The following is a 26,106-nucleotide window of genomic DNA, read 5'->3' as shown; positions in this document are numbered from 1 at the left end:
CATTTATTTTATAGCGGGGGCTACTTTTCATTCGTTTGCTCTATTGTGAAATATCGCCGGCTCTCGAGAATGAGAAAACAATGAAAAAACACGTTCCACAAACTAACAACGAACGACGAGTTACTGCAATAAGGAAAAATCAACCTGTCATTAGAGTTATTAGAAAATCAATCCGTCATAACGCCGCTTTAATCGTATGGAGCCATCTAAAGTAAAATAGCCTCTGTTATCGCTTATTATTAATGGCGCCATTACCTGGAAATAGACATTTTTTTTAAATGGCACCATCTAGACTCAATATAGATTGTGATAGTGAAGTCAGCGGGAATGTAAGCGAGTGTTGACATTTTAAAGTAAAACTTTTATGGACCCTTAACTTTTTTAGTGCTTTATCTCGCCCCCAAAGCGTAGAGGAGTGAAATCTTTATTATTAGTAATTTCAGAAGCATAACAAGAGATGATCCTTCTAATATTACCAAACATTTTATTAAAAGGTGCACATATTTCGTGCAATCTTAAAAACTTATTTTATCATTTCCACTTGTTGAACGGCCGGAAATTGCTTCTCGCTTCAAGCAATAAAATTAAAAATATAAATAAATTAATTTTGCTTGGTTTTATGAACACAAGTCGTAAAACTTGCATATGTCATATAGTATCCATTTTTAGCATCCAAGAAATCAAAAGATCTTAAAAATTAATAAAGTAATCAAAGAAGAAATCATAAATTCAGAAAGTTGTTAAGATATAAAAAGTCCTGCAAGTATTTTATAATGTATTTTGCGGTCAAAAAAGCTTAAGTTTTAATATTATAAAATAACATACATATTTCAAAATGGCCAATTCGACCTTGTCGCCAAAAAATGGCGATAGTCAGATATGCCACCTAAAGATGGAGTTATTTTTTTTAAACATTTTACGGTCTAAACAAATAACCAAATCACGGATAATTGAAGTTGTCTCCTGACACGGATAATCCACCGCTCGGCTAATCCGCGCCCGGATAATCGAAGTCCTAATGTATACAGGTGTCCGAAAAGTCGCGCACCACCGTAATACTGTATCATCGAACAATGTCATAGATCACTGGCAAAATGTTAAAAAATGATGGATTGAAGAGTAAAAGTTAACCAAAGTTTGCAAAAATTAACGAATTCTGAACAATAATTTCACGTTTAAATGAATTTGTTACCAAAAAAACATTTTGCGCAAAGACATGGTGCAAAATAAATCGGAAAAATCTTGTGGAAAATGGCTAAAAACTGTTAACAAGATTTTTGAATCAACAATGTCAATCAGTGTGGCATCGTTCACATGAAACCATAGTTAAATTACTCGTTTATGAGCCGACCTGACTAATGCCAACAATACAATAGCAACGCTACTATGAGTTTGAATACTGGAAATTTAATTTTTTGGGGGAACAGTTTAATAATGTTGCCATTTTCCTAATTTTATTTTAGTTCTACTGTGAAAACAGAGAGTGTGATTTTTTTTTAACATTTTTTTACTCAGTTTTACTCAGTTACCCTCAGTTTTACTCAGTTACCCTCTTTCAAGGTAGTGGGCCAGTTTCCAAACAGTCTGTATATGAAAATCTATTTCGGTCGATATGCTTGCTATTTTGCGGGGGAAACTTTATATTATTGGTGCTCATTTTACGCAAAGTTTCACGTAGAATTCAAAATAATTGCTAATTTTTAACGCAGGTCCACAAAGAACTAAATTAGAAGCGAATAGAAAATTCTGATTTTATTGCCAAGAGTCATGTTTAACATGTCCAGAATTCAAAAATTTAACTTTTCAAAAGATGGTAGTTGGCAAGGACAAGTAGAAATAATAGACAAAAAATACTTAATACGTAAAAGTCTTTTTGTTATCGAGATAAAATTAATCGAATATTTGATCAAAGTTTCCAGTTCGCCACTGGACTAAAGATTATAATCTTGATTGCTTAGCAACAATGAAAGTTTGTTTGTTTTCAGTGGTATTCCATGTAAGTGGAAAAGGTGTTTTTTATTGTTAGAAAAAAATTAAAAATAATTAATTTGATTCCTTGAGGTTGCCAATGACATTGTTTAATTTTTGATACCGTATTTCAAAAACACCCTGTATTTCGAAGTTTAGCTTAGTTGTAGAACAGAATACAATTTAGAAAAGAATTTAAAGATTTTGAAACAAACTCTTGAAATACTTAGAACAAATAAGTAAGTAAGTATTCAGTTTGGTGTAACCGAATCTGACAGAACAAATATTTCGAACATTGTTGTGCTATCAGTATTTTTGATAATTCATATCTAAAAAACCAAAAACCTAGACAAGTCTGATAGAAAATCAATTGCCTCATTCCGTTTCATGCGTTTTACATGTGACCTCTTGTGCATTTTAAGATTTCCATTTTCTCGAATAGGTAAAGTAACCCAAAAGCTATAAGGCTATATTGCACTAATAAAAATTTTGACCGTCAATTATCATTTCTTTTGTACCCTTATCGGCAAGCGCGTGTCCCAACAATAAATCATGGTTTGCCTGAACTTACCAGAACCGGCTTAAAATATTTTAGTAATCATAAAATTAGGATTTATCTGCGGTGCTAAATTTACCATTTATTACATTCTTTAAGAAAAACAATAGAAATGTGGGTAATCTGCGATTAATAATAATCTCTTTGTCCAAGTTTGATGTAATTCATGCACATGTTTCTGTAATTTTTAAATATTATTAAGCCGGGACTGGTCGAAGTGACCAAAGTAAGCGCTGCGGTACAACCAGATGGTTTACAACTCTGGGATGTTTTCTATTGTAGACAAGTTAACTTTTACACAATGGGATAATTTTACTGCTGCTATATAGCCTTATACCTTTTGGGTTACTTTACTTATGAATTTTCAAAACTCGTTGTCAACTCTGTTTTAGTTTCATTTATACTTGTCAGCAAGTAGTAACAAATCTATTCTATATAACGTCTATGCAAGTAGTTTCTCAAATAAAATTAACAAGTTTATGACGAAAACCTATTTACAAATTTCCATGAAGTCAATCATAAAATGCAAAACTGCTGAAAGGTTGAAACATTGTTGAATCATTTTTGTGTTCCAAATTAGTCTTCTTTCATCGGCAAAATTATGGTTATTTTTTATACCTCAAATTGAAATTGATAACAGGTCAACAGTTATTTACATATATTTAAAAAATTACAGTTCAGCATGCGAATTTTTGCGAGCGTCAAATATTTACTGCATTCAAAACTTTCCGCTTTTTATTGTCACTAATTAAATTTAACATAATTTAGTGAAATTGCGTTGACGCAGTTTTTCCCATTATTTGATCATTTACATGGGTACGATTTCATCCACCTCATGTAGCCGTGAAATAATAGAATAATGCAAATGTTTTACCGAATCAAACTGTTGTAATTATAGTTCGGTTTTTTCGGTGAATTTCGAATTGCATGAGAAAATAATTTCGCATTTCTCTAGTTGGAATATTCGATATATGATCATTACAATGCACCATTATAAAAATGGAACACGACAACTAGACGTTTTGTTATGTTTTTGTTTGCATCAACAAAAGATTTCTGCAGCGCTACAATAAACATAAAATATTTCTGGATCAAAACCGCATTGATTCACAAGAAAAAAAGATCGTATTATAGAGTTGCAAGAGAAATATTGACGCAGCACGTTCGCTTTGTTCAAATCGTGAAACACAAAGTAGAAATGCAACACAGGTCAAGCCGACAAATTAATTCTATTCAAAAAACACAATTTATTTCCCAGCGGATGCTTTAAATGACGTTATAAGTCAACTTTGCAGCGACATAGATAATCCGCTAGATTTATCTACGCTTGAACGAAGTGCTCGAAATTTTGAGTGAGAAAATAAAAAATATGGGAATTTTGTGCACTCTTGTGTGTTTTGTTGATACGAAAAGAGATCGATAGTTATGCTGCTATAATTCCAAATGACATATTAAAATTGCATTATCTTCCGTTATCTAGAACAGGCAGTAAATCTGCTCAAGCTCCGTAATGTATACCGAGGTATTACTAACCTATGCGGTTATAATAATGTTTGCATATTTAATATCCTTCTTGTTTATTTTAGTGTTTTTAAACTAACTCATCCCTGTTGAATTAGAAGAGATTAGTTTCACGAATTTATGACCAGTTGTTACATCTCCAAGTTTTTTAATTTTGATACTAAGCTTTTATTGCAGACAGAAACTGAAAGTGAATTATCTCGCTTAACTTTATTCCCGCCAGTCACTCCTAACAGATTACAGGGAACGTTTCCATCAGCCATATCCGCTTGCAATACTAAATATGTGGTGTGTAGGAACACGGACGTACCGACACGGTACACACTTCATCACGATGCCGACAACCGGAACAAATGGAATCCGGGCGCATCTCTCACAGGTCATACGCACATTTGACACGTTGAAATATGACGGCTATGACAGAGAGGGATTAAGGGCTTTCTTTAACTCGAATCGAAGCTCCTCGTCGCACATAGATCACGAGATTCCAATTTTTGACGCTCCATTTAAGACACTAATTTCGCAATTTGTTCTTCAGCACTTTCTCACAGTTAATTGGGGGGCGCGGGCGCCAAAAAATTGGGATAATCCATTCTGAATTATGGTACAAGTGAAGTTTGCGCTGTCCTCGTTAAAGGTAACAAAATTGCAAAAGGAAAAAATAACGTTGACTATGGTAACCTCACGCTGTTTGTTAAGCGCATCTGTGCAAAGCTTCGACATGTTATTTTTAAATATTGATCGGATCATAGTCTCAGCTGAGTAACTTTGCACAAAGAACATAACCCCCTTTATCAAAGAAAACAGCAGAAATCAATAAAAAAAAATTGCAATTTTTCGTTAATTTTAATCTCGACGGAACACATTAAATCTCCTTTAAAATGATCAACTCCTTAGCTAAATGTGAATTAGCGGCCAACTCCGCAGAAGGTGAATTGTTTTATTGCTCTCCGGAGAACTGTTAACTGCATTTTTATCATAGTTAAAATTTATAGCATCTTGCTTTAAAAGTACTGAAATGATAAATATTTATAAACGACACGACAAAGAAAGGTTTATTTAGATCGGGCTTTTAACTCCGATGAATAAAAACGGCGTCGATGCAAGCTTTGGAATTTGAATTGTATTGGTAGCTTTGTCTGTTATCTCAGAGCGTTTCGCCTGACAGTTTGAGGTTAAACATTAATTGATACGGAATTACGTCACTGTTGACAGTTCTGAGATGTCAAAATCAATAGATAACAGTGCTACCAACAGGTCAAAATAACGAGAAGCCTCGTACACTTACTAATGGTCTTAAAAAATCAAAGTTCCAGCTTCCTCTAATTAATTAGTGTCTGCATAAAAATTAAAGATTTAATTCTGCTTTTCACTGAGAGTCTTTTGAAAGTTCAAAGCAAGTCTGGCTTGAAGGTGATGGAAACCAATCAGTTGATTTTTTTCGAGTCATAAACATAAAATAGAGTTAAACGTCATTCTTTCAATGATATTAAAATGACAAAGACGTGCGAGCTTTGAAAAGTGCTTTAATTAAAATTAATTTTTAGCAGTCTCAACATTGATTTTAACAAGTCTGAACGAATTAATAAAGTCATTGTCTGATTTACAAAGCTTTTGGTTTTAATGATGTCGTGTCCTAATAAAATGTAAAAGAAAATTTAATTAATTCCAGGCACGAGATATAGAAATTCGGAAGGAAAATGAAATTATGGTGGGTCAGTTGCGGCGTATGTCTATTTATTTGGCACGCGAAAAGTTTCTGCTTGGTCAATGTTTCTCTCCTCCTCGGCACATTTACGACAGCGAACAGCACCTGTTGTAGTGCAACTTAACCGGATTACATTAAAGTTCATTTAGCTGTGCACATTCCACTCTCGCTAGATTAGAACGAAATAAGCCGTGGTTGCTCAAATGAGTTCCTCTCTACTAGCTCACAACTATTTCGTGTCTTACTCCAAGTGTAACTTTCTACTAGTGTTTTGTTAATTTGTCCCGACACTAGCACGTCTAAATTACTTCTACCTCGACCATCGTTATTACATTATAGTGGAAGAAAAACTGTCCTGGTCGCTGAGAGTCGGAATATTAAATTGCGACTTTCCTCATTAATGTCGGAGTAATTGTAAAACTTGGAACACGAGCAATTGCCGGTCTTAATATTACATCAGTTTGTTATCCAGATTGCTCCGGTGACTTTGGGAATGAATCGCATTTTTTTGTGCGAATGAGAACTAATTAAAAAAGTGACGGGACGATCTGATAAATAAAACCCGTTCATTTATTTATAGTGATAGCTCTGGAAAATGTAAGTCTACTCACGGAAAACGTATTGGGGGGGATAATCTAATGGGGCAACGGTGCTACCGAAGCGATCAGGAAAGACATTAATTCTTGGATTATAGACGGGGAGGATCCAGTTACAGATTCCGGACTTCACTGCTGTAAATCCGGGACGTGTGGTTTGATATCAATTACGCCTCTGATAGTTGTAATTGTTTTGGTCAAAAAGCATTTGTTATCCTGAAATTGTTGACCTTTGAATTCATCTTAAAGTAATCAACCTAAAAGTCTCACGTTTTGTTCTCAGGAACTGACAAAGCTTCTTTTATTAAAGATAAAATGATGAGTTTAGCTACGAGCAAATCATTTATTTAATGCAACTTTTACAACGCGATGCAAAAAATCTGAATTTTAATACGATGTTGGTATTGCAAGTATCCCTTTATATTAACGACACATTTTATGCGTTTGTGACAGGATGCCTGTAATAAAGGATTTTATGCGTTTCTAAGTTTGGACTTTTGAATTGTGCTCTAAATATTACACTGTTGCAAAAAATGATAGAAATTCCGAAAGAAAAAACTTGACGCTTTAAAGATGCTAAGTTTTCAAAAGCATAGCTTTCGTGACAAATGGCGATGCAGTAAGTTGTAATGCACTGTAGAGAATGCGAGTTTTTGTCTTCGTGATAAAGTTTAAGATACAACACGAACTTTTACAGCTGTTCTGTCATAAATCTCTGCGTGAATATTTCAAGTACATTTTTCATAGACTAACGATTAAAAACAAAATCTGTGATGATTAGTCCGGAGAACTAACCAAGGAGTTGAAAATTCACTATTGAAAAATACCCCGATAAAAGAGACCTGGAAAACTTATAATCATACTTAGCAAGTTGAACTGAAAAGTCGTCGACATTTCTTGAAAGAGTATTTCGTAAAAGTTTCATGGCGGTGAAGTTGAAGAATAACAAAGCAGGTGGTTTAGGTTCGGGAGAGTGTTTAGACTTCAAACGCACTTCTTAAATGTAGAAAATGAGTAAAACATTTATTGCGCGACACCTAAATCAAATATCAAAGAATTTCGTTCCAGATCAAAGAATAAATAGGAAGATTTTGCAACTTCCGTCGTGAACTTCGACGTCGGTCTTTATATTCTCTTTTCTCCGTTTGTTTAAAAAGTCGTCCGTCAGAAAAAAAAGACAATGAATCATGTTAAAAGCCGCCGCAGACGTAATTTCAGGAAGATTAATAAAAGGTCCTGGAGCTGGCAACATATTTTTTTAATAGTCTTTCTGATGATAGTTCCAATTTTGTCCGATTCATTATTTTTCAAGTAAAACTTCATTATGTCACGCTGTGTAGATTCGAGCAACGTAATTTACTCGTGTTCCATGGGCGCAACATCATATTATAACGTCAAGCCTTGTGTTTGTGATAATATTCGAAGAAAAGATGGCAGATCGTGGCATAATAGAGTTTAAAATTAAATCTTGGTTCTCACCTTTGACTTCCCACGATGATTTACGAGTTGGAAAAGTTGGGAAAATATATCGTCGTCGACAAAACATTTTGCATTCGCCATAACCCAAGAGAGGTGGGATCTTATTTGTGCTCGGCGAATGTTATATCTTTGGAAAAACATGTTGAAAACTTAAAACGTTATAAATTTAAATACGCTCTTGCCCCCGTGGGCGTTAACAAATCTCGCACGCGTAAATTTCTCTTCGAATTGCAAGCCAAGTTGGGCACAACATCGCTCATCGCACCTTATCGCCGCTCAACCGAAACCGTAATTTTATGTTAAGCGATCTACCGGGAAATTATACACAATCTGCACGCCGAGCTCACACGTTAAATATAAATAAAATTACAAGTGCGCCTCCGTCGCCGCCACCACCGCCACCGTGTGAATTATGTTAAAAGTTAATTTGATTATATTGTAATTTGCAAATTTAATCTGGCCCTCGTGACCTCTCGCTGTGGTAATTTACCGCCTCCGTTTCATCCCAACGTATTTACACCGGGAATTCGGTACTGATAACGTGATAAAAGCTCGGCGTACGTCCCCACTAAACCAACATCTAAACACCAAAAATACCGTTTAACTTCTTGGAGCTGAACTTCTCACCGAGCCCGAGATCAAATTAAGCAATTTATGGCAAGTTTTTTCGGATTTTTTTTACCCATCAAAAATGGTGGATGCGCCGGTTTGATTACTCTACTTATTTATTAAAAACCGTGTAAAAATCCTCTCAGTAAACCTTGTACTTTGCTGAAAGACAAGATTTGTTGTCTCCACTTTATGCTAATGAAATAATTAACGCGACGCGGTGAAATATAAGGGCGACAAGCAAACGTAACGAGCCAACACTTAACTTATTCACACGTTAACTGGCTTTATAAAAGATATGAAATTAACAGCATGAAGAGAAGCACTTGATTTATACACAGCGCGTTACGAGCTCCTGAAATTACGCGAGGTGTAAGGATTATGTGAACTTAACGGCGGCATTTATTTATTATGTCTCTATATTTCCAACTTTTAGATGTAATCTTTGACACGATAGAAGCCCGTTTCGTTTCTGTATATTATGCTTAATTGCTGTCGGCATTTCAAAATGGTCATTTCGAAATGAGTTATGCGAGCTTAGATTAACAAATAAATTTTTTTATTTGAAATGTGACTCTGAAAAGGACGAACTTGTAAAAAAACAACTACTCAGGATGATTTTATGTTGAAGGATATAAAAATACCCACAAATTTTACTGCTGAGCGTTTGTAGCTGCTTATAAAAAATTGGAGGGTTGGGACAAGATACGAACGCTCAAAGAGTCGGATTTAGCTAAAAATTTTGTCTTTTAGCAGTAAAGTTAATTATTACTAAACTCCTTCAAAGTTGTTTTATCCCAAAAAACCTGAAGGGATGAACTTAGAGTGGAATCAGTCATACTATAGAAAATCAACAGCGCAAATTATTCAGACATTGATAAAATGAACGAACAAAGACTAGAAATGCGCTTGGAATACAAGAGTACAACGGAGCAGAATAAGAGGACAACCTAAGAAGACGTGGAACAGGTGAAAAGATCTGGGGAAAACTAGAATAATATGTGTTTGTTTTGTTACTTTTTTATTTTTTCCGTTTCAGTTGTACGATTTCTACACGCAATGTTCCATTGATTTGTAATTAATTATTATTTTATGTATTTTTACTCAGAACTTAAGTATTTATTAAAAAGGAAGTTTCTACTAAAATATGATATGTAGATATTTAATTTTATAAATCGATACGCGAGTGCCACGTAGTGAAACTCAAATCCACAACACAAGATTTAGTACCGGAAATGGAAACTCTACAACAAAAAATTAATAAGCAAATCGAAATGTTTAAAGTTTTCTAACTACGTATCAAATTTCCCCGCAGTTAGGTTAGTTTTATGCACAAAAGAGCATTTATTTTTCAGATAGATTAAATTTCAAAAATATGAAAAAGGTTGGATTAAATCGAAAATGTTCCTGATGCTTAACATTTACGCCGTTTCGGCTGTAAACTATTGAACGAATTCCAAATGCAGTGTCTGCGATTACGGAAATTTTCCCCTAGAAAATCGCTTTAGTGAAGAAGCAGCGCATGTATGTTTAATAAACTAAACTTGAGTTTGAGCAGAATCGTAAAGTAAAGTATTGTTTATCAAATTTTTTATTATAATTAAACAAAAGTTCCACTTTTACTAGCTTCTACAAACTAATAAAAATTTTAGTAGCTTTTGTGAAGAAATTAAATGAATGTAGATTTCAATGAATTTTCTGCAAGATGCAAGTTTCATCTCTTCAGTGGGTTAGAACATAAAATGTGGCAGAGACCAGAGTTCCATAAAGTCCTAATTAATTAAATTCGAGACTGTTGTGATTTTGTCTTGCATAAATTTATGAATAGCGCTGCCAAAATGCATTTGGGGAATGGAGCGTTATGTTTTGTATTCTCCAACATAATCGCATATATGAATGTACTCCATCGTCTTTATTAAAATTAGATTATAACAAGTAACAATGTACTCCAATGGAGATATAATTATCAGAACAAAGCGGTTTGATACAAACCCCTCGACGAAATTTTAAGTGTTTTTATTACCTTTTATGTTGAAGAGTTTAATAACTGTCAAACAGCTCAATTTTTACCCGCAAATGCAATTTTCCGTAATTCCAGTTCGCTTTCAGAGCATTAAATTAATTTTAAGCTAGAAGGCGATATACATGCAATTTAGATTAGAAAATCGCGAAATCTCCACTTTGGATATAGAACTTTCATAAAGTTGGTATCACGCGATATTATGATTTGTCACGTGATACCTATCAGGCTATATGCGCGTTTGAGTGACTATAAGAAAACTATTTTTGTTGATTCTTTTTGGAAACTACTCTTTGACCTGCTTCTTTTAAATGTTACACATGAGCTGCTGCTTTGATCACATCGACTTATACAAAGAGGACAAAATAATCTTTTGTACGATAATTACCAGTCTGTGTTCTTGAAAGGTAACTATTAAAAGAACTCGATCGATTGGTAATTGAAAAAGCGTGTTAAAGGCGGATTAGTCTATGTGCCAGTCGGAAAATTTGAAGCGCTTGAAAAGTTTTGTTTTTAAAGCAAAACGAAGCTTTTCATTAGACCCAAAAAGGAGATCATATTTTGGAAAATCCACGTGAGGATTTTCCGACTACAGAATTAAACCAACATTTGCTACTAATTATGAAAGTCAATTAGCAACTACATACGTGCTTGGTGCAGCATTGTTCGCCACAATCAGTGGAAATCGGTTCATGAATACATGTAGTGTTGAAGGGGCGTTAGAAAGTAAAAATATGTACCTCTCAGTTTTGATATGGTCGTTTTCAAAACATTTTCAGTTCGATAAGATTCAAAGAATTCAAACAGTTAAAAGGCAATACTTGCTAATTAGAGTGTAGCTTTGCTTAGGTAAATATTTTAATGAGAAACTTTAAATGTGGGTAGGTAGAGGCGAATCGCTATAGTAATAATAAGTTATAGTAATAAGAGTATTAGATATTCCGGTGTAGAAAAAATCCTGTAGAGATTATTTAGTGGCCGGTCGGAAATTGTGGTTGCACAGCTTTTGAAGTTGCACATTATGTATTTTTAACGGGAGTATAGTGGTATTGAGTTTTAAAATTATTACATTAATCCACGGCTGCGGTGTGCGCTTAATGATGGAATTTCTAATGGTCGTCGGTGGTGGAAAACTTTTTTAATAAATTGAAAGCTTTGAGTAGCAAACTGCAAAAAATGGAAAGTATATAAATGGCGGGATCAAGAGGAAAAGTCGCGCTAAAGTGAATATGAAAGAGAGGAGTATCAGAAAACTTTCGTATAAATAGAAGGGAAATTCATGTGTCGCCGGAGTAAATTTATCCGTCAAAAGGAGACGAATCGCCGCAACTTACACCCACCGGAAAATTCCAACGTTTGTGTTGCCATTTCAACGACCATCACGTATTCTGTAGAAATCTCGCCATGACGACTGCCACATGATTAATGTGTGGGATGTTTCAAAAATAATGTCTCATTAACGTCTCGCCCTTTGCCGGAGAACGGCGATTTATAGCAGAAAACTCTCCTTACAAGCTCTTCATAAATCACATGACGCCGAGGTACGAGGGCTCGTCACAACAACTAAACATAAATATAAATAACAACGTTTTTACAAAAATCTACTTTATTAAGTTTACGATAATTATGCGCGCACGAGGGCGGCCACGTAATCACAAGATGAAACATTGTCTAACTTATTTATGGAAGGTGTCAACGGTGAGGATTATTTACACTGACGACGAATTACAACTGTTTAACACCCCTCAACTTGGAGGACTAGGGGTCACGTGGCGCTGAATTTTTTACGAAGGACGACGAGATGGACTGCCATTGCCGCAAGTTTACGACTGGGAAATCCCTGGTTGTTGCCAATTGCGATTTTTGACGGAAATTTATCAACATAAAGCAGAAAAATATTTATAAACCAAACTTTACTAAAATTGTTTTAAGCTTTAATCTAAACATTTAACACTTTAGTCCAATTTAATTCAACAAATTATGCTGTTTATTACTTTCGCAGAGTCAAATCCTATTAACCAGCGCAAAATGCATTCTATTAATTAAAACATACATGGAAAACAGTTAATACTTGAATCTCAATCAAGATTTGCACGCAATTTTTAAACCAGTGTCTTCTGACGCCAATTAACTGCTGAATCAATTCACAGGTAGAAAAAGTATTATGTTACAAACATGTTTTCCCTGACCCAGACTAGGTGTTCTATATCACATCATTACAGATTAAATGACTCAACTTCTGATGAGAAACACATCAAAGTTTCTGATTTTGTTCGCAAAAGGCACCTTTTAATCGTTTTCTTTCGAAATTGAGCACCCGACATGTGCATCAAGAATTGAAGACGACTCGCTCAACTACCGGAAAATTTGATAGAACGAAGCGATCGATTACTAGAATTAGATCTGAAGACTTTCACATACAATAATCATCTCAATTGAACAGTTATTTCTATTTCCGAGCGGTTTGTTTGAATAAAAGTTCGTTATGTATTTATACGAAATTCCTAGTTTTTGAAGTCGAAAACGTCGATACTAATATTACATGTGTGGCCACCACAACAAAAAATTATCATACTTGCACCGGAAAACAAGTTGAATAAATAAAAAAAAATACCAGGACATGTTTAATGGCTTATTTCCTAGAAACAAAAGTTAATACGACAAAAAACAATTCGCAGGTTTACGCTACTAGCTTCACCACGAAATATTGAGCTGAAAGTTACGTTGCGTGTTATGCTTTTGCAAGGAGCATTATTATTCTTGAACAGTGGTGTTGTGAGTGATAAATTATTTTTTGAGTAAAACCTTAACTCACACTAATTACCTCCGGTAATGGTGGTTTGATCTGTGACTAGTATGAGAGTCACTTCATCTTCCTCCGCATTCACCTTTTAGTTAACTTATCGCACCCATAAATCTTGCACATAAACAGTGCACAACAATTCGCATCCAACCGCCAGCAAATGCACTGCCGGATCCCGGAGGAATTGTGCAGAATGTCTGCTTGTCATGCAATGAATTCATGAAGAATTAAAGATATGATCTTCCCTTCGTTCTTCCTTAATTAAAACGAAACATTTAGGCCGCTTATTAAATAAACACCGCCACTTTTGTTGTGCAGTTGTGTGAATTAAATCGTCGTAATCTCAAGGTTTACCGCAAAAACACGATGCTAATTATGCCTGCGTTCGGTAAGCCAGTCGACATAAGAAGCGTTTCATTTCGCGGATCATTAGCTGATTAAATTTAATTAATTTGATGATAAAAATGGCTTCACTTCGACGTGACTTTTTTTTTGGAGTTGCTCCAGACTTCCAATTAATTTATGACCAGTCCAAATCCCGTGTGGCGCTCTGGTTTGGGCTCATATATCAGAGGGAACACATACCTGCCAGGGTTCCGTACTCGCACCTTACTCCGGAAACGTATTCCGGATGTACCTGTTTCTGAGTGCGCCAGTGGCGTGAATTGGCGCTCTTAACTTATAGGAAAAGTTGTACACGGCCACTTCCAGACGCGCTAATGAAAATTAATGGAATAAGAGGCGGAATGCAATGAATTTTTTTCAGCTAAAGAGCCGTCCAATCGATATTCATATCAAAACATTTTATTTGAAATTTACGAAATGGGGCTGTAGGTGGAAATTTTACGTACCAATTAGATAACTTATGAAAATAGTTCTTGAGTCGCGACAATTTTCAGTGAGGGTGTTGTGATTTATCGATCAATTCATAACACAATAAATTTCGATATAATGAAGACACTCTTAATTAACTTGACGCGACGAATATTTTTGTATAAATTAGAAGAAAATGTATCGTCAAATTTTCATCACCAAAATCATTGAAATGAGTTGCTAGGTGAACATTTTCTTTCTCGACTAGTTGCTACAACAACAAGGATGAAATGTAAAAGGCGTGCACACTTTTTAAAACATTCGCTGAAAAAAATAATTTTGAATTTTTCGGCGTTTTAGTTACTTCGTTTCAGCAGTATTATTAACTCTTCAGCTGTTTACAAATTAATTAAACCAGATTTATACAGGGTCTATCAGAACTAGCGGACCAAAATGAAACGATGTATTCACAATCTTCTGGGAATAATTGGAAAAATGTTTAAAAAAATCCATCTTTAATAGTGATCAGAAAATGAACAATTTAAACTAACCAATCGTGTTGCTGATGTTAAGTTACCTGAAAATTAGCTTTTCCTGCTTTATTTGTAACTATGGATGCATCTTAAATATTTTTGCATTGTTGTTACACTGACGTAATTTTTTAGGTGACGTCTTCTCATAAAAATTGACAAGTTTATTTTAAGACCAACAAAATGAAATAATAAACTCAAACTTTAAAATTAACAGAATCCGAAAAACAGATTAGTAAATGAATACAGAAATAACAAAAATGAATGAATTAGCGGTATAAATTTGAAAAAATAGGTAAATAGTTTTTAAAGTAAATGTTCAAAATTTCTTCCTTCCACTTGAATGCACAGAGCAGCTCTTCTCAGTAGACTTGCCCTAGCATTACTGACCATTTCAGCTGTTATTGAAGCAAATGCTTCTTGAATGCGGTTTCTTAACACGTTAATATTTTCAGGCATATTTCGGTACACCAAATTCTTGACGTGTCCCCAAAGGAAAAAATCTAAGGGCGTAAGGTCTGGCGACCTGGGGGGCCAACGTCTTGGGCCTCCGCGGCCTATCCATGCATTAGGAAATCTAACATCTAAATGGTTCCTAGTTACATTTGCAAAATGTGCTGGGCATCCATCATGTTGGAACCAAATATTGTTAATGTCATTTCTTAATCTTTGTAGAGGAATATTGTCTAGCAGCATGTCCAAATCATCAACTAAAAAATTTGTATAAATTTGGCCGTTGAGTCTGGCGGGAAATTCGTACGGGCCAACCTGAAAGAATGTGATGTTTTATAATTGCGTATAACTTGTTCTCAAAACAATTTACTATGGCGTTCCCAAAAATTCCAGCCCAAAGATTGACAGAAAATCTTTGCTGGGTATTACTTTGCCTGAAGACGTGCGGATTATCTCGCCCCCAAACATGAAAATTTCTTTGATTGAAAAATCCATCTTTTTGAAAGCAAGATTCGTCTGTAAACAATATGCTTTTGACGAAGTTCTCATTTGCTTCATGTTCCCGCAGAAGCCAAGTACAAAACTCCACTCTTAGAGGATAATCTTCCGGCGTAAGACATTGCACTTTAGTATAATGAAATGTGTGCATTCGTTCGTCTTTAAGAATACGTTGCACAGAAGAGGTGGACATTTCAAGATTTCTGGCCACAATACTAATGCTCGTTTCAGGTTCCTCTTCAAAAATCTCAATAACCGCTTCCTCGTTGTCCACGGTTCTCGCAGTTCTTGGGGCACCCCCAACCTCCCTTCTGCATACTTTAAATTACCAGATTCTCTTCCTCTCTGTACTAATCTTAAAATAACATTTCGGCTAGGCTGTTCCCTATTTGGAAAACGAAGTGCGTATTGCTGGATAGTAGCTGTTGCACTGCGATTACACTCTCCATACAACAAGACCATATCAAAATATTCTTCCGGGGTAAACATAATTAATTATTAAATACAATGAAACCACAAATCAACGTTTGGAATGACTGTCTAATTGTCAGAAATACTTTGTTATGACATAACAGTCAATTATTTTTTGCAACAATTAAATAGGTTTCTATGGTAAAAAATATATGTTTTAAGGTAATTTTACATCTACAACACGATTGGTCAATTAAAACCGTTCTTATTTTAAAAGCCAACAAGAATGGATTTTTTTAAACAATTTTCTCTTTCTCTGCAGAAGATCATTTATCCATGGGATGATTTTGGTCCGCCAGTTCTGATAGACCCTGTATAATGTAAGCTTTGAAAATCTCATTTTAAAATCCGTTTGTCCTATAAGCAAATTATAACAACTTTTTTATATTTCTAGCACTGTAGTGCAGTAAGTGATGTAAGCATCAAACACAGACTTATTAATTTAAGCTAATTATCTTGTATATGGCTTAATATTTATCACCAAAATAGTGAATTTACATTGCATTGCAGATGTCGCAGACAAGTTTATCAATATTTGATTATGCTTAAAATGTCACAATTTCAATTTTTAATGGACTATGTCTGTTTCATGTTTATCACGTTTATGGATGTCAGAATGATAATGGTAACCAAGATAATAATAATTATTCGGTTTAAGAACCCCTTTATAAAATTATTATAAGGCATTGCGTGCCATTTGACCCCTAAACTGAAATAATTAAGTGATCTGTTGCACCCTCTAATGAAACCAATCAATGCCCATTAGGTCAAAGATTAATTTGGGAGACAGTCTCCACAACTTGTTAGATACAGATGAATAATTTGTTTAGCTCTGGTTAAAAATTGTTTCACGGTGCTCTAATATGCTCTGGCGAAAAATATTTCCTTCATTGCTTATACATTTTTATGTGGTCCAGTGGTTTCTTCCAGTTTTTTGAAAGATTGGTTCTAGTTTTGTGTTTCTCAGTGCGTCCTCGTAAACCCGACGCCGTCCGTCCCCTTGCAGATTGTTGCGACATTTATTCAGGTAGTTACACAACAACGTAATGTTCTTTTCGTTTATTGCCATTTTTATTATGTATACACGAACGCCGGATTAATAAAACGGGTTGTTGCGTTTCCAAGGCAGGTTTGCTTCTTTACGCGTTAAAATCTAATATTTCTTTATGACAGACGCGGTGCTGCAAAGAAAAATTTAGAATTCCGGTTTGTAATTGCGCGGCAGCCGGCTCAGGTGGTGATATTTCTGGTAATTTTATACTTTCTATTGGTGTTCCGCGTCTGATTTGTTCGACTGGTAAAATTTTATATTTGCGTTTATAAACCACAATAACGTCGCAGATGTTTCCAGTTTCCTGATAGAGAAAGGTCAGAGACGAACAATTGGAGTAATTCGAGGAGATGTGTCGCGTTAATAATTCGTGTTTTTGGAATTTCTTTTGCCATAAACAAATTTTCCCACAGTTCATGAATAAATTGCGACATTAATCCAAGAGCAATGGGAACGTGTGTGGGTGCGTTCGTATTGGTAATGCTTTTTAAATGGTGCTTTTTACAGGGAGAAAAACTTGGACTACATTAAAAGAAAATTAAGCTTCGAGAACGTACGACGCGAAAAAATTATTAGATTTGAAATATGCAACGAATTAAACGTCAGACGTTCTGAATTTTTCATCGTTATTACAATAACGCTGGAATTAAGGACACGATAGAAACCCGACGCCAAGATCGTAAATATTTTAAAGGACGTCCGACGATTTTTTGATGTTTTATTCAACTATCCGCCGAAAATCAAGATGAGAAGGTGCTGCCTAAACAGGATAAAGTAGAAATGAAACAGTTTGAAATGTTGTACATGAATTGTTTTTCCACTAAATGAATCGAAAAATATTTGACAAAAATCCAATAATCAATGCGTTTTGTTTAACGGTGCAGTAATTATGAAATTTTCATACCGACCGGAAGATAATATATCATCATCAGTACCAATCCAATTCGTGATTCCAAATACTTCTGTTGATTTAACAATAAAATTTGTTTGCAGCGTCGCCATGTTTTGCACGCTGTGTTTACGGAGAAATAATCTATTTTTGTTGCAGTGCAACTTAATTTATTCATAGAAATCAAATTTTGTTGGCGTTTTTACGTGCTTTGGTGAATCCGTAATATGATTTTGAAGAGCGCAATTTTTCGTTTTCAAAAAAATGCATTACATTTTTCTCTTTTGAAACTGAACAAAACGATGAAAACGCTTACACAATAAAATTGTGACGACTCAATATGAATAAGACTCAATAACTGTGATTTATAATATAAAGGATAACCTGAACCTGAAATTTGGGAACCAATATTACCGCTAAAATCCACATGAGCCCAATAAAACGGCTTTGTTTAATAACCCATTGTTGTGCACAAAAATAATAAAACAATTAATTTTAAAAATTAAGCCGAACGCACAATTGGTTCGGATCTGCACTATTAAGCATTCGTAAAACATCCACAGGGATTTAACAATTTAATTCAAGTAGACATTATTGTGTTCATTTTATATAAATTTTAAATTAACATCATATATAGGTACACCTTCGGCATTCATCACACACTATTTTTAAATTAATCAAAATCAAACAAAGAGCAATTTATTGGATTTTATTCAAAGAACCTTTGATTTTGCAGAATGTTGGTTCATTAAAATTGATTATAGTAAAAACAGAAAACGCTCTAATTAAGACCCACATTTTTTTAATTACCAGGAATAGTGACTTTGTTGTAACGTTGTCAAATTAGTTAGAGTTTTGTTGGCACTTTGGAATTTCAAAAACATAAAATTAAATGTCAACCCATTAAATATGACTTTTAGTTCCAATTACGTAAAACAAGAATAATTCGTTGAGTTTGTTGTCTTAAAAAGCATGCAAAACTTAAACAGACGAAGAATTTACTACGTAGTCTTTGTGTTTCTTGTCTAAGCAACATTCACTTTATTTCCTCAAATTTAAAAAATATCTAATTTCTGGTTTTGACGAGTTGTTAAAAATAGAAAAAGTACATCGACAATACAATTATTGTGTATTTACAAATCTATTTATGCCCACAGAAAAATTGAAATGATTACGCTTAAAGCGTTTACATTCAAAATGTGTGACTAATTTAATTGTTTTTGAATACAATACAGAACAGTTGCATTTGTGTGTTATTTTAAACTCACTATAATTTGAATATTTCGATTTAAACAAATTAAAACGTCGAATTTAAATTGCATTTATAATTATTCCAAACAACCTTAAATAATTAATTAAGTTAACATAAAAAGAACTAATGTTTTGAATAAGTGATTTATATTTTACATGAGGCAATAACAGTCGGAGCTATTTAATAAAACTTTTTCAAATGTCAACTTTGCTTTGTTTAATTTATTGAGTAAAATATTTCACTAATATCCCGGCGCATCCACCATTTCACAACACAAATTTTCCTGAAACTTACTTGAGTGTTAGCTAGCGAAGAGGAAGCCTGCGACCAGCTCCTGCGTTCATCCGAGTTAACCGAAGGCGCTGGACTCGTTGGATAAAACAAGACGTGCTTTTCCCCAGTAGAAGGCTGTTGGTAAATCTGCGTCCTCCCGACGCCGTTGAGATGCAACTCTTCGTCGACCGGCATCGTCGCTCTTAACCCGACAACTGTACTAAAGATCGCTTCGCAATAACATTGCGCCTTCGAAGACGACGCCGCCGACGCTTTCCAGACGTCCGCGTCGGACTGATCGCGTTTCACGTGAGCGTTGGCTCGTGTTGGGGGTAACGCAGGCGCTAAATTAACCAGTAAAAAGACGTTTTACTATTGTCGAAAAAAGCCTCGGCGGTAATTATTCATTGCTGACTCGTAATTACCCTGATTTATTACCGTGTTATTATGAAGTTCTAGCGGTCAGTCGATATTTTTGGGGATGCGACGATTGTGGCAATTAGCCGACAAGGGAGGATAAATCCGAGAGTGGTGAAGTACAATCTTATCCCGACGTTGCACTCTCTCACGTAGGATTAGAGAATCAGTCGTATCGGCTTACATTGAGGACTTGGAGTGATGGAAACCTTCTTTGAAACGATTCTTTGTCTCTGAAGGAATAGTTAATTGCGTCGAAGAAATACGGGATATATTATGTAATGAAGAAGGTTGATGTATTGGTGATGAACGTCGCAGAACCACTTTCGTGAACACTATTAAATATTCAAAACACTTAAAAGGGATGCTTTCAGATCATTCCCCGAATATTCTATTACTGTACATTCAAACATCCTAATTAAGCGATAGAGTGCTTACATAATTAAATCTCATGCACATATTTAATCGTCCGAATATGAACACTTGAAATCTATCGAAACCAAAGACCAATAAAATTGGTAATAAATTATTAAGAAAATACTCCTTAAGTAAACGCCCCATTTTTATTGTTTTCTACTTGCAAAGATAAACGGTAACACGCAATACTATCATTAAATTACGAAATTTGTCAATCTACCTCCACGTCCTATCTCTCATAAATATGAATTAATAGATGTCGACAAACAATGCCAACTTTTAAAGCACTTAAAAACACATTAACAGGTAATTTTTTTTCAATCTGTACGGACCGATACTTCCACGTAACTGGAATTAATAATCTTTCTAAAATTGGGGTTAACACAAAACTTAAATAAAAGTGGAAATACCGATAATTACCAAAAATTAGAAATTATGTTGGTGGTTTAAATCAGTGTAATCAACATAAAAAATCAGTACCTGGCAGACGCAAGAGAAAACGATAATTTTAGTTTTGTTGTTCACTTCATGAAAATAGTCAAAATTTAATTAATTAAGTTTCAACCTATTAATAATGTCAACTTGACCGCCTGAAATCACGAAATGCACTTGTCGGTTCTGTAAAATTATTATTAGCGTACCATTGACGACAACGAAATGTATACGGCAAAAAGTGTCTAGCGTGATTATCACTTTTAATCATAGGCGTACTTCTAAATTATCATTTATGACAATGAATGACAGTGGTTATTTAAAAATGCCTAGAATGTAATTGTAGTCAAAAAAGGAAGAGCTATTGCAAAATTAGAAGAAAACTGATCGCTGAGAGGAATTGCTGCTGATTAGCAAATGTTGTATAACCAAAATAAAATCTTTAGTAAAAAATCAAAAAGAACGCCAATGCTCAAAGCCTGATTTACATTATAAAACATAAGAGAAAAATCCATGACAACGAAAAAGTCGTTCACATTTCGGTGTCGCCAATAGTAACCTCAAGTGATTGGTTTCGCCGGAGCCATGTGCACAAAATTTATAATCGCGTCACCGCTTCTTTCTTCTAGGACACCCTAAGTGCCCGAATTAGGCGAATTCCGCTGTACTTCCTTCTGTGACATGGACGATTTAACCTCGCCATAATAACTGTCAGGATTTTGGTGTAATCCTGTCCTAGGATGTTTGAGGTTGTGTAAATTGTGACGGGTTTGTTGTAGGTATGAAGGGTGCGGTAGGTGTCGCTTTAGACGTTCCCCTAATGCAAGCTTTAATGAAGACAGGTGGAGCGAGCTTCGTGTGGAATTGGCAGCTGGAATATACAGCTTGTATCGATGCAAATCAGGCTGCTATCCTTAGAGAGCACTATCTCTAAATTCATATAAAGTCCTAATAACGATAGCGATGGAAGCGGCACGATGGTAAATGAAAGATTTAAAAAAAACGAGAAAAAAATAGACAGACACATATAACTAATGCCTTTCGTGCCGATAATTTTAACTAACTATGAGAAAATCCGACTGTTTCGGTACGATAATTGCCCCCCTCGGTTGGGAAGATCTGACCAGTTAATTTGCATTCGCACGTGATTTCCTCGTTGACGCTTAGCGGACAGGATTGGAATCTATAATACACCTATAGCTTAAATTTGGAAATTGCCAAAATTATGTGATGCGTGAATGCAGATGAAGACGTGTTGATCGAACTTATTAGTACCTAAGATGGAAACTATTCATGCTCTTCTTCGGCCACTTCTGAAGATAATTATCCCAGTTCATGCTCTGATTTCTGGCCAATTAGCTCTTTACCAGCTTTGTCTGAAGTTCCTGAGAAAGTTATAGTGTTGTACTCGAATTTATGACGGAACTTTCAACAATGGACGGTAACTCAAATGCGGTTTTAAAAAAAGAACTGTTTCAGAATCAAAATTGTTATGCTACCGCATACTTGTAGTATTAATCGCTGAAATTAGAGAAGCTGACCCGGGAATAATCCCCCAGGTGCGTAAAACTCCCGAAAAATAAAAAATAACAAGACAGGCGATAAGAAAACAACTGTTTAGAATATCTTTGAGAATTTCCTTTAAACTTCCCCAAAGTTTTTATCCGCGTGCAAATATCCCAGAGAAATTCCTTTTGACAAAGCTGTAAAAAATGTTAAGAATGCGCTAATGCGTTTGCAATTAGATCATAAACCACTTATTTGAGTTAGTGGCGAAGAAGGCAAAGCGATAAAAGTTAAAAGCGGTATCCCAGGCACGTGCATATCAAATGATATACGATAACTTTCTAACAATATCGCGCTAGTAAATTTTAATTTGATAAGAATTGAGCAAGAAAATGTAAGAGAGCGCAGTTTGATGAAAAGTAGGTAGAGGTAATATTGCATTCTTAGCGTCAAGGATGATTTGTGCGGGGATTTTAATGGAATATAAGAACGAGGAAACGGACCAACATCGGATGGAAGAGAATTCCTTCCGGGCCAGACGCCGCATGTCGTGTTACTCGAGCAATTAGCAGGTAAAATACGTATTTGCGACTTACACTGCTTGCAAATAACTTTAATTACTTTTGTTTTCTCATCCGCTCGCGTTTCGTTGGGTCAACGAAAGATTCTCTCGCTTTCTCGGCTCTAACGTCATTCCACAATCCCCAAAGAAAAGATTCGTGTGGAAAAATTTAATTATAAAGTAGATAAACTTATTGCGTGGCTTTTTAACAAGATGTGTTAAAAATGGTGGATGCGTGGGTATTGTGAGTGAGCTCTTTTAGGAGTTTGTCGTTGTACAGCACGAATCACCGAGGTGTTTTCAAAGGACATTTCCGAGAAGCCCGAAATGGTAGGTCGAGTTCAAGGGTACATTTAGAGAAAGAAATCGACTCCCCTTTTATCAGAACCGAAGTAATTTTTTCGTTTGAACGACAAAGTAGGTATATAGTCGGATATGTTGATGGGTTGCAGAAAAGCTCTTTTGTAGACTCAAGGCAACAAAGGGGGTATCAGTCTTAATGTGGAGGTCTAAAGGAAGAGGCCAGAGTTTAAATGGGTCTGATTTCGATATATAGTCCACCTGCACAGTCGTAATCTTATAAAGTGCATATCTGTGCCAAAGCACAGCGGCGGCGGTGGCCCGTTCCACGCGGACGAAAAGGGAAAAATCGAAAAAGGATCGCCGGCTTCCAGTCTGACATAATAGCAGTCGTCATCATCATGTGTCTGACCGGTTGCGATTCGCGTTCATCCGCCCGGAACATATAAGAGGGTATTCGATCGGCTGTTACGAACTTTTATTTTTCATGTTCTTTGCTACTTTAAAATTGTATTTCGGTTATATCAGTGCTATGGATTGTCTGTCAAATTTTTATTGCTTTTCCGGTAAAATAATATCTTATATTGCTCTCTTGCAGAAAAGGTAGATCCTAGGATTTGTAAAGATCGACGTCAATTCAATATTCATTTTGCGTCCATGAGCGCTTCACGGACAGTTTACGAGACACGCGCTTAGAACAGCGAAAAGAATAATTACAGCTCCAGAGTCTGTAAAACAATTGTAAAACTTTTATGCTGTCCACTTCGTCTGGTTACGTTCTTAATTTTTGATCGAAATTCGGCGCGTGTTTTATCCAAATTCGCCGTCTAAGCCCCTGTTAAGAGACAATGATTAGGCTCTGTTTCACCCGAACCGTTTCGTGTTTTGAATATTTCAGGCTGTCCCGAAAAACACCCCAATTATGTCGTAACAATGGCGTGATGCTGCGGTCAGCGGAAACGGATGTCGCAGTCAGTTCGAACAATGCATACATTCAGTTGAAGTAGGCTAGTTTATGGTCCCCATACAACATAATGGCCGCCACAGGTGGAACAGAGATGGTTGAACCATCCCAGGACTGGCGACACACTTGATGCAGTCGTAAAGCACAATACAAGACACAAGACAGTAACATCGGCAGGAAACGTCGTCATCTGCCCTCTCTCTGACTTTGTTTCCTCCGAAACCGCTCAACTGAAAGCAAACTTTGTGAGATTAGCGTGCGCCAGCTTCGTACTGAAATATTTAAGAGAAAGGATGCAGACACATTTTTCCACGACTTTCCAAGCGTTGTTTCCTGATTGATTAAATAATAATCGGAAAGTAGGCGTGAAAATTTTCAGGGGTGGCGGTGGCCCGGAATTCTTGATGACGACGTCTCTGCTTTAATAAAGTTTGATATATTTTCACGTGGATGTAATTACGAGTAAGAATTTCATATCATGCCTTACACATGTCTCGAAAGGAATTGCTACTCCTAAATTACAATAACTGTCGGGAAGTTGGTACGGTTTTCAGATCCTCAACCGCCAACTGAATACATCACAAATCTCGATGCTCCATTTCCGGACCAATTCAAAATTGTAATTATCATGATATTTTGTCTTGTTTTCACCCCCCATATGTTATTGCTAAATCGATACTTGAAGTTTTCGGAAAGTTGCTCAAAAAGGGAGTAATTAACGACGCGGAACTCCAAGGAAACCTGGCGCTCGTATAATTAATAGGCTCGGATTAACCAAGAGACGTGTTTATATGCGCTTCGACTCAAAAATTAATTTTAACAAAAGAAAAATTCAATTCAATTATGGCACCGAGTGCATGAGTGTGGGAAATTGCTTTATAACGACAAACTGGACTTTGTGACGTTTCGGTAAGTAGGTGCAAAGCTAGCAGCTTCAGAAACTGCATTAGCGTCGAACTCCAATCGCAAACACGAGAATTGTTCTTTCCAGTGAAAAAGTTGCAAGTTTATCCAGGATTAAGTAGTTCAAATTCCCAAATTGTTTATGGGCACCCTGTATTTTTAGTTATTTAGTATTTGAAAATGAAATCCTTTCAGTGACTGCCATTCCCAGTAGTGCATTGTACTGTTTTCTATTTTTGGATATTACGTTTAAAATAGATTGTTTTAAAATGCATTATCTGGGAAGTTCATGCAAAATTCATTACCTATCGTTTGGAACAAAATTCCATGAATCGCTCCGACTAAAATTTTTCTGCAGTTTTACGTCTTCTGTTATAATTAAGCGTAGCGTGGCGATAAAATCGAAATAAATTACAGGTGAGGGATTTTTACGACGTAATCCGAAGCGTTTATCGATGTAGAGTTATTGTCAATAATTTTTATTTGTTTAAGTATCCGATTTTCGCCGTCGCCTTTTTAATGCGCTCGTAAAGAAAGCGTTCGGAGACAATAAGAAGGAAGTTTTGGACAATTAAAGAGCGCCGCTCACGTACCACCAGAAGTGGGACTTAATAAGCATATGTAAATTGTGTAATAACTGGGAAATGATTGTAACGGCCGTCAAGAGAGAATCTCATTAGAGACGGAACGGCGTTCATAAAGCCCCCGTCTCTCTGTACTTCCTTTGACATAATGTCGAGAATCTCCGGAATAAATCTGTCTAATCATACGGCATAACGTGCCAAGTACGCACTAACACAGTATTACGGATACTAACTAGGACTCGGCGTGTAATAAGACAGCGGCAAGATTCACTGCCGAAGTTGGGACGCCTGCGGTGTTCCGATAAGCGGACGTCTTCTTATATCGCACCGTTTCCGGACTAACACTCGGCCTCTGTGCTGGACGATCCCGTTTTATGAATATCCATCAGGAGCCGCTTTACAAGAGATATTGAAAAGCGCGAAGAGGGAAGACTTGATAAGCGGGAGCTCAAGGATCTACCAATAATTCAATAAACCAATAAGAAAGATCAATTTCTCTATAATTGCTCTTCTCGAAGTTAAGGCTCTCAA

General features: G+C 35.7%; 1 protein-coding gene across 2 annotated transcripts in view; it reads right to left on the bottom strand.

Moving 5' to 3' along the window:
- Scgdelta (sarcoglycan delta) overlaps window positions 1-19,781 on the bottom strand; it is a 57,367-nt gene extending 37,586 nt beyond the window's left edge. For both annotated transcript variants that reach the window (XM_088043703.1, XM_088043704.1), the window contains exon 1: window positions 19,512-19,781. In XM_088043703.1, the coding sequence (XP_087899829.1) occupies window positions 19,512-19,685 (174 nt within the window). In that variant the 5' untranslated portion in view covers window positions 19,686-19,781. The remainder of the gene's footprint in view (window positions 1-19,511) is intronic.
- Between the last annotated feature and the right edge of the window lie 6,325 nt (window positions 19,782-26,106).

The sequence above is a fragment of the Gnatocerus cornutus genome, chromosome 8 (genome assembly GCF_029298725.1).
Source record: "Gnatocerus cornutus isolate USDA-ARS CGAHR chromosome 8, icGnaCorn1.1, whole genome shotgun sequence".
Taxonomy (NCBI): Eukaryota; Metazoa; Arthropoda; class Insecta; order Coleoptera; family Tenebrionidae; genus Gnatocerus; species Gnatocerus cornutus.
The sequence above is the reverse complement of the archived record's forward strand: the minus strand, read 5'-3'. Positions and strand labels throughout refer to the sequence as shown.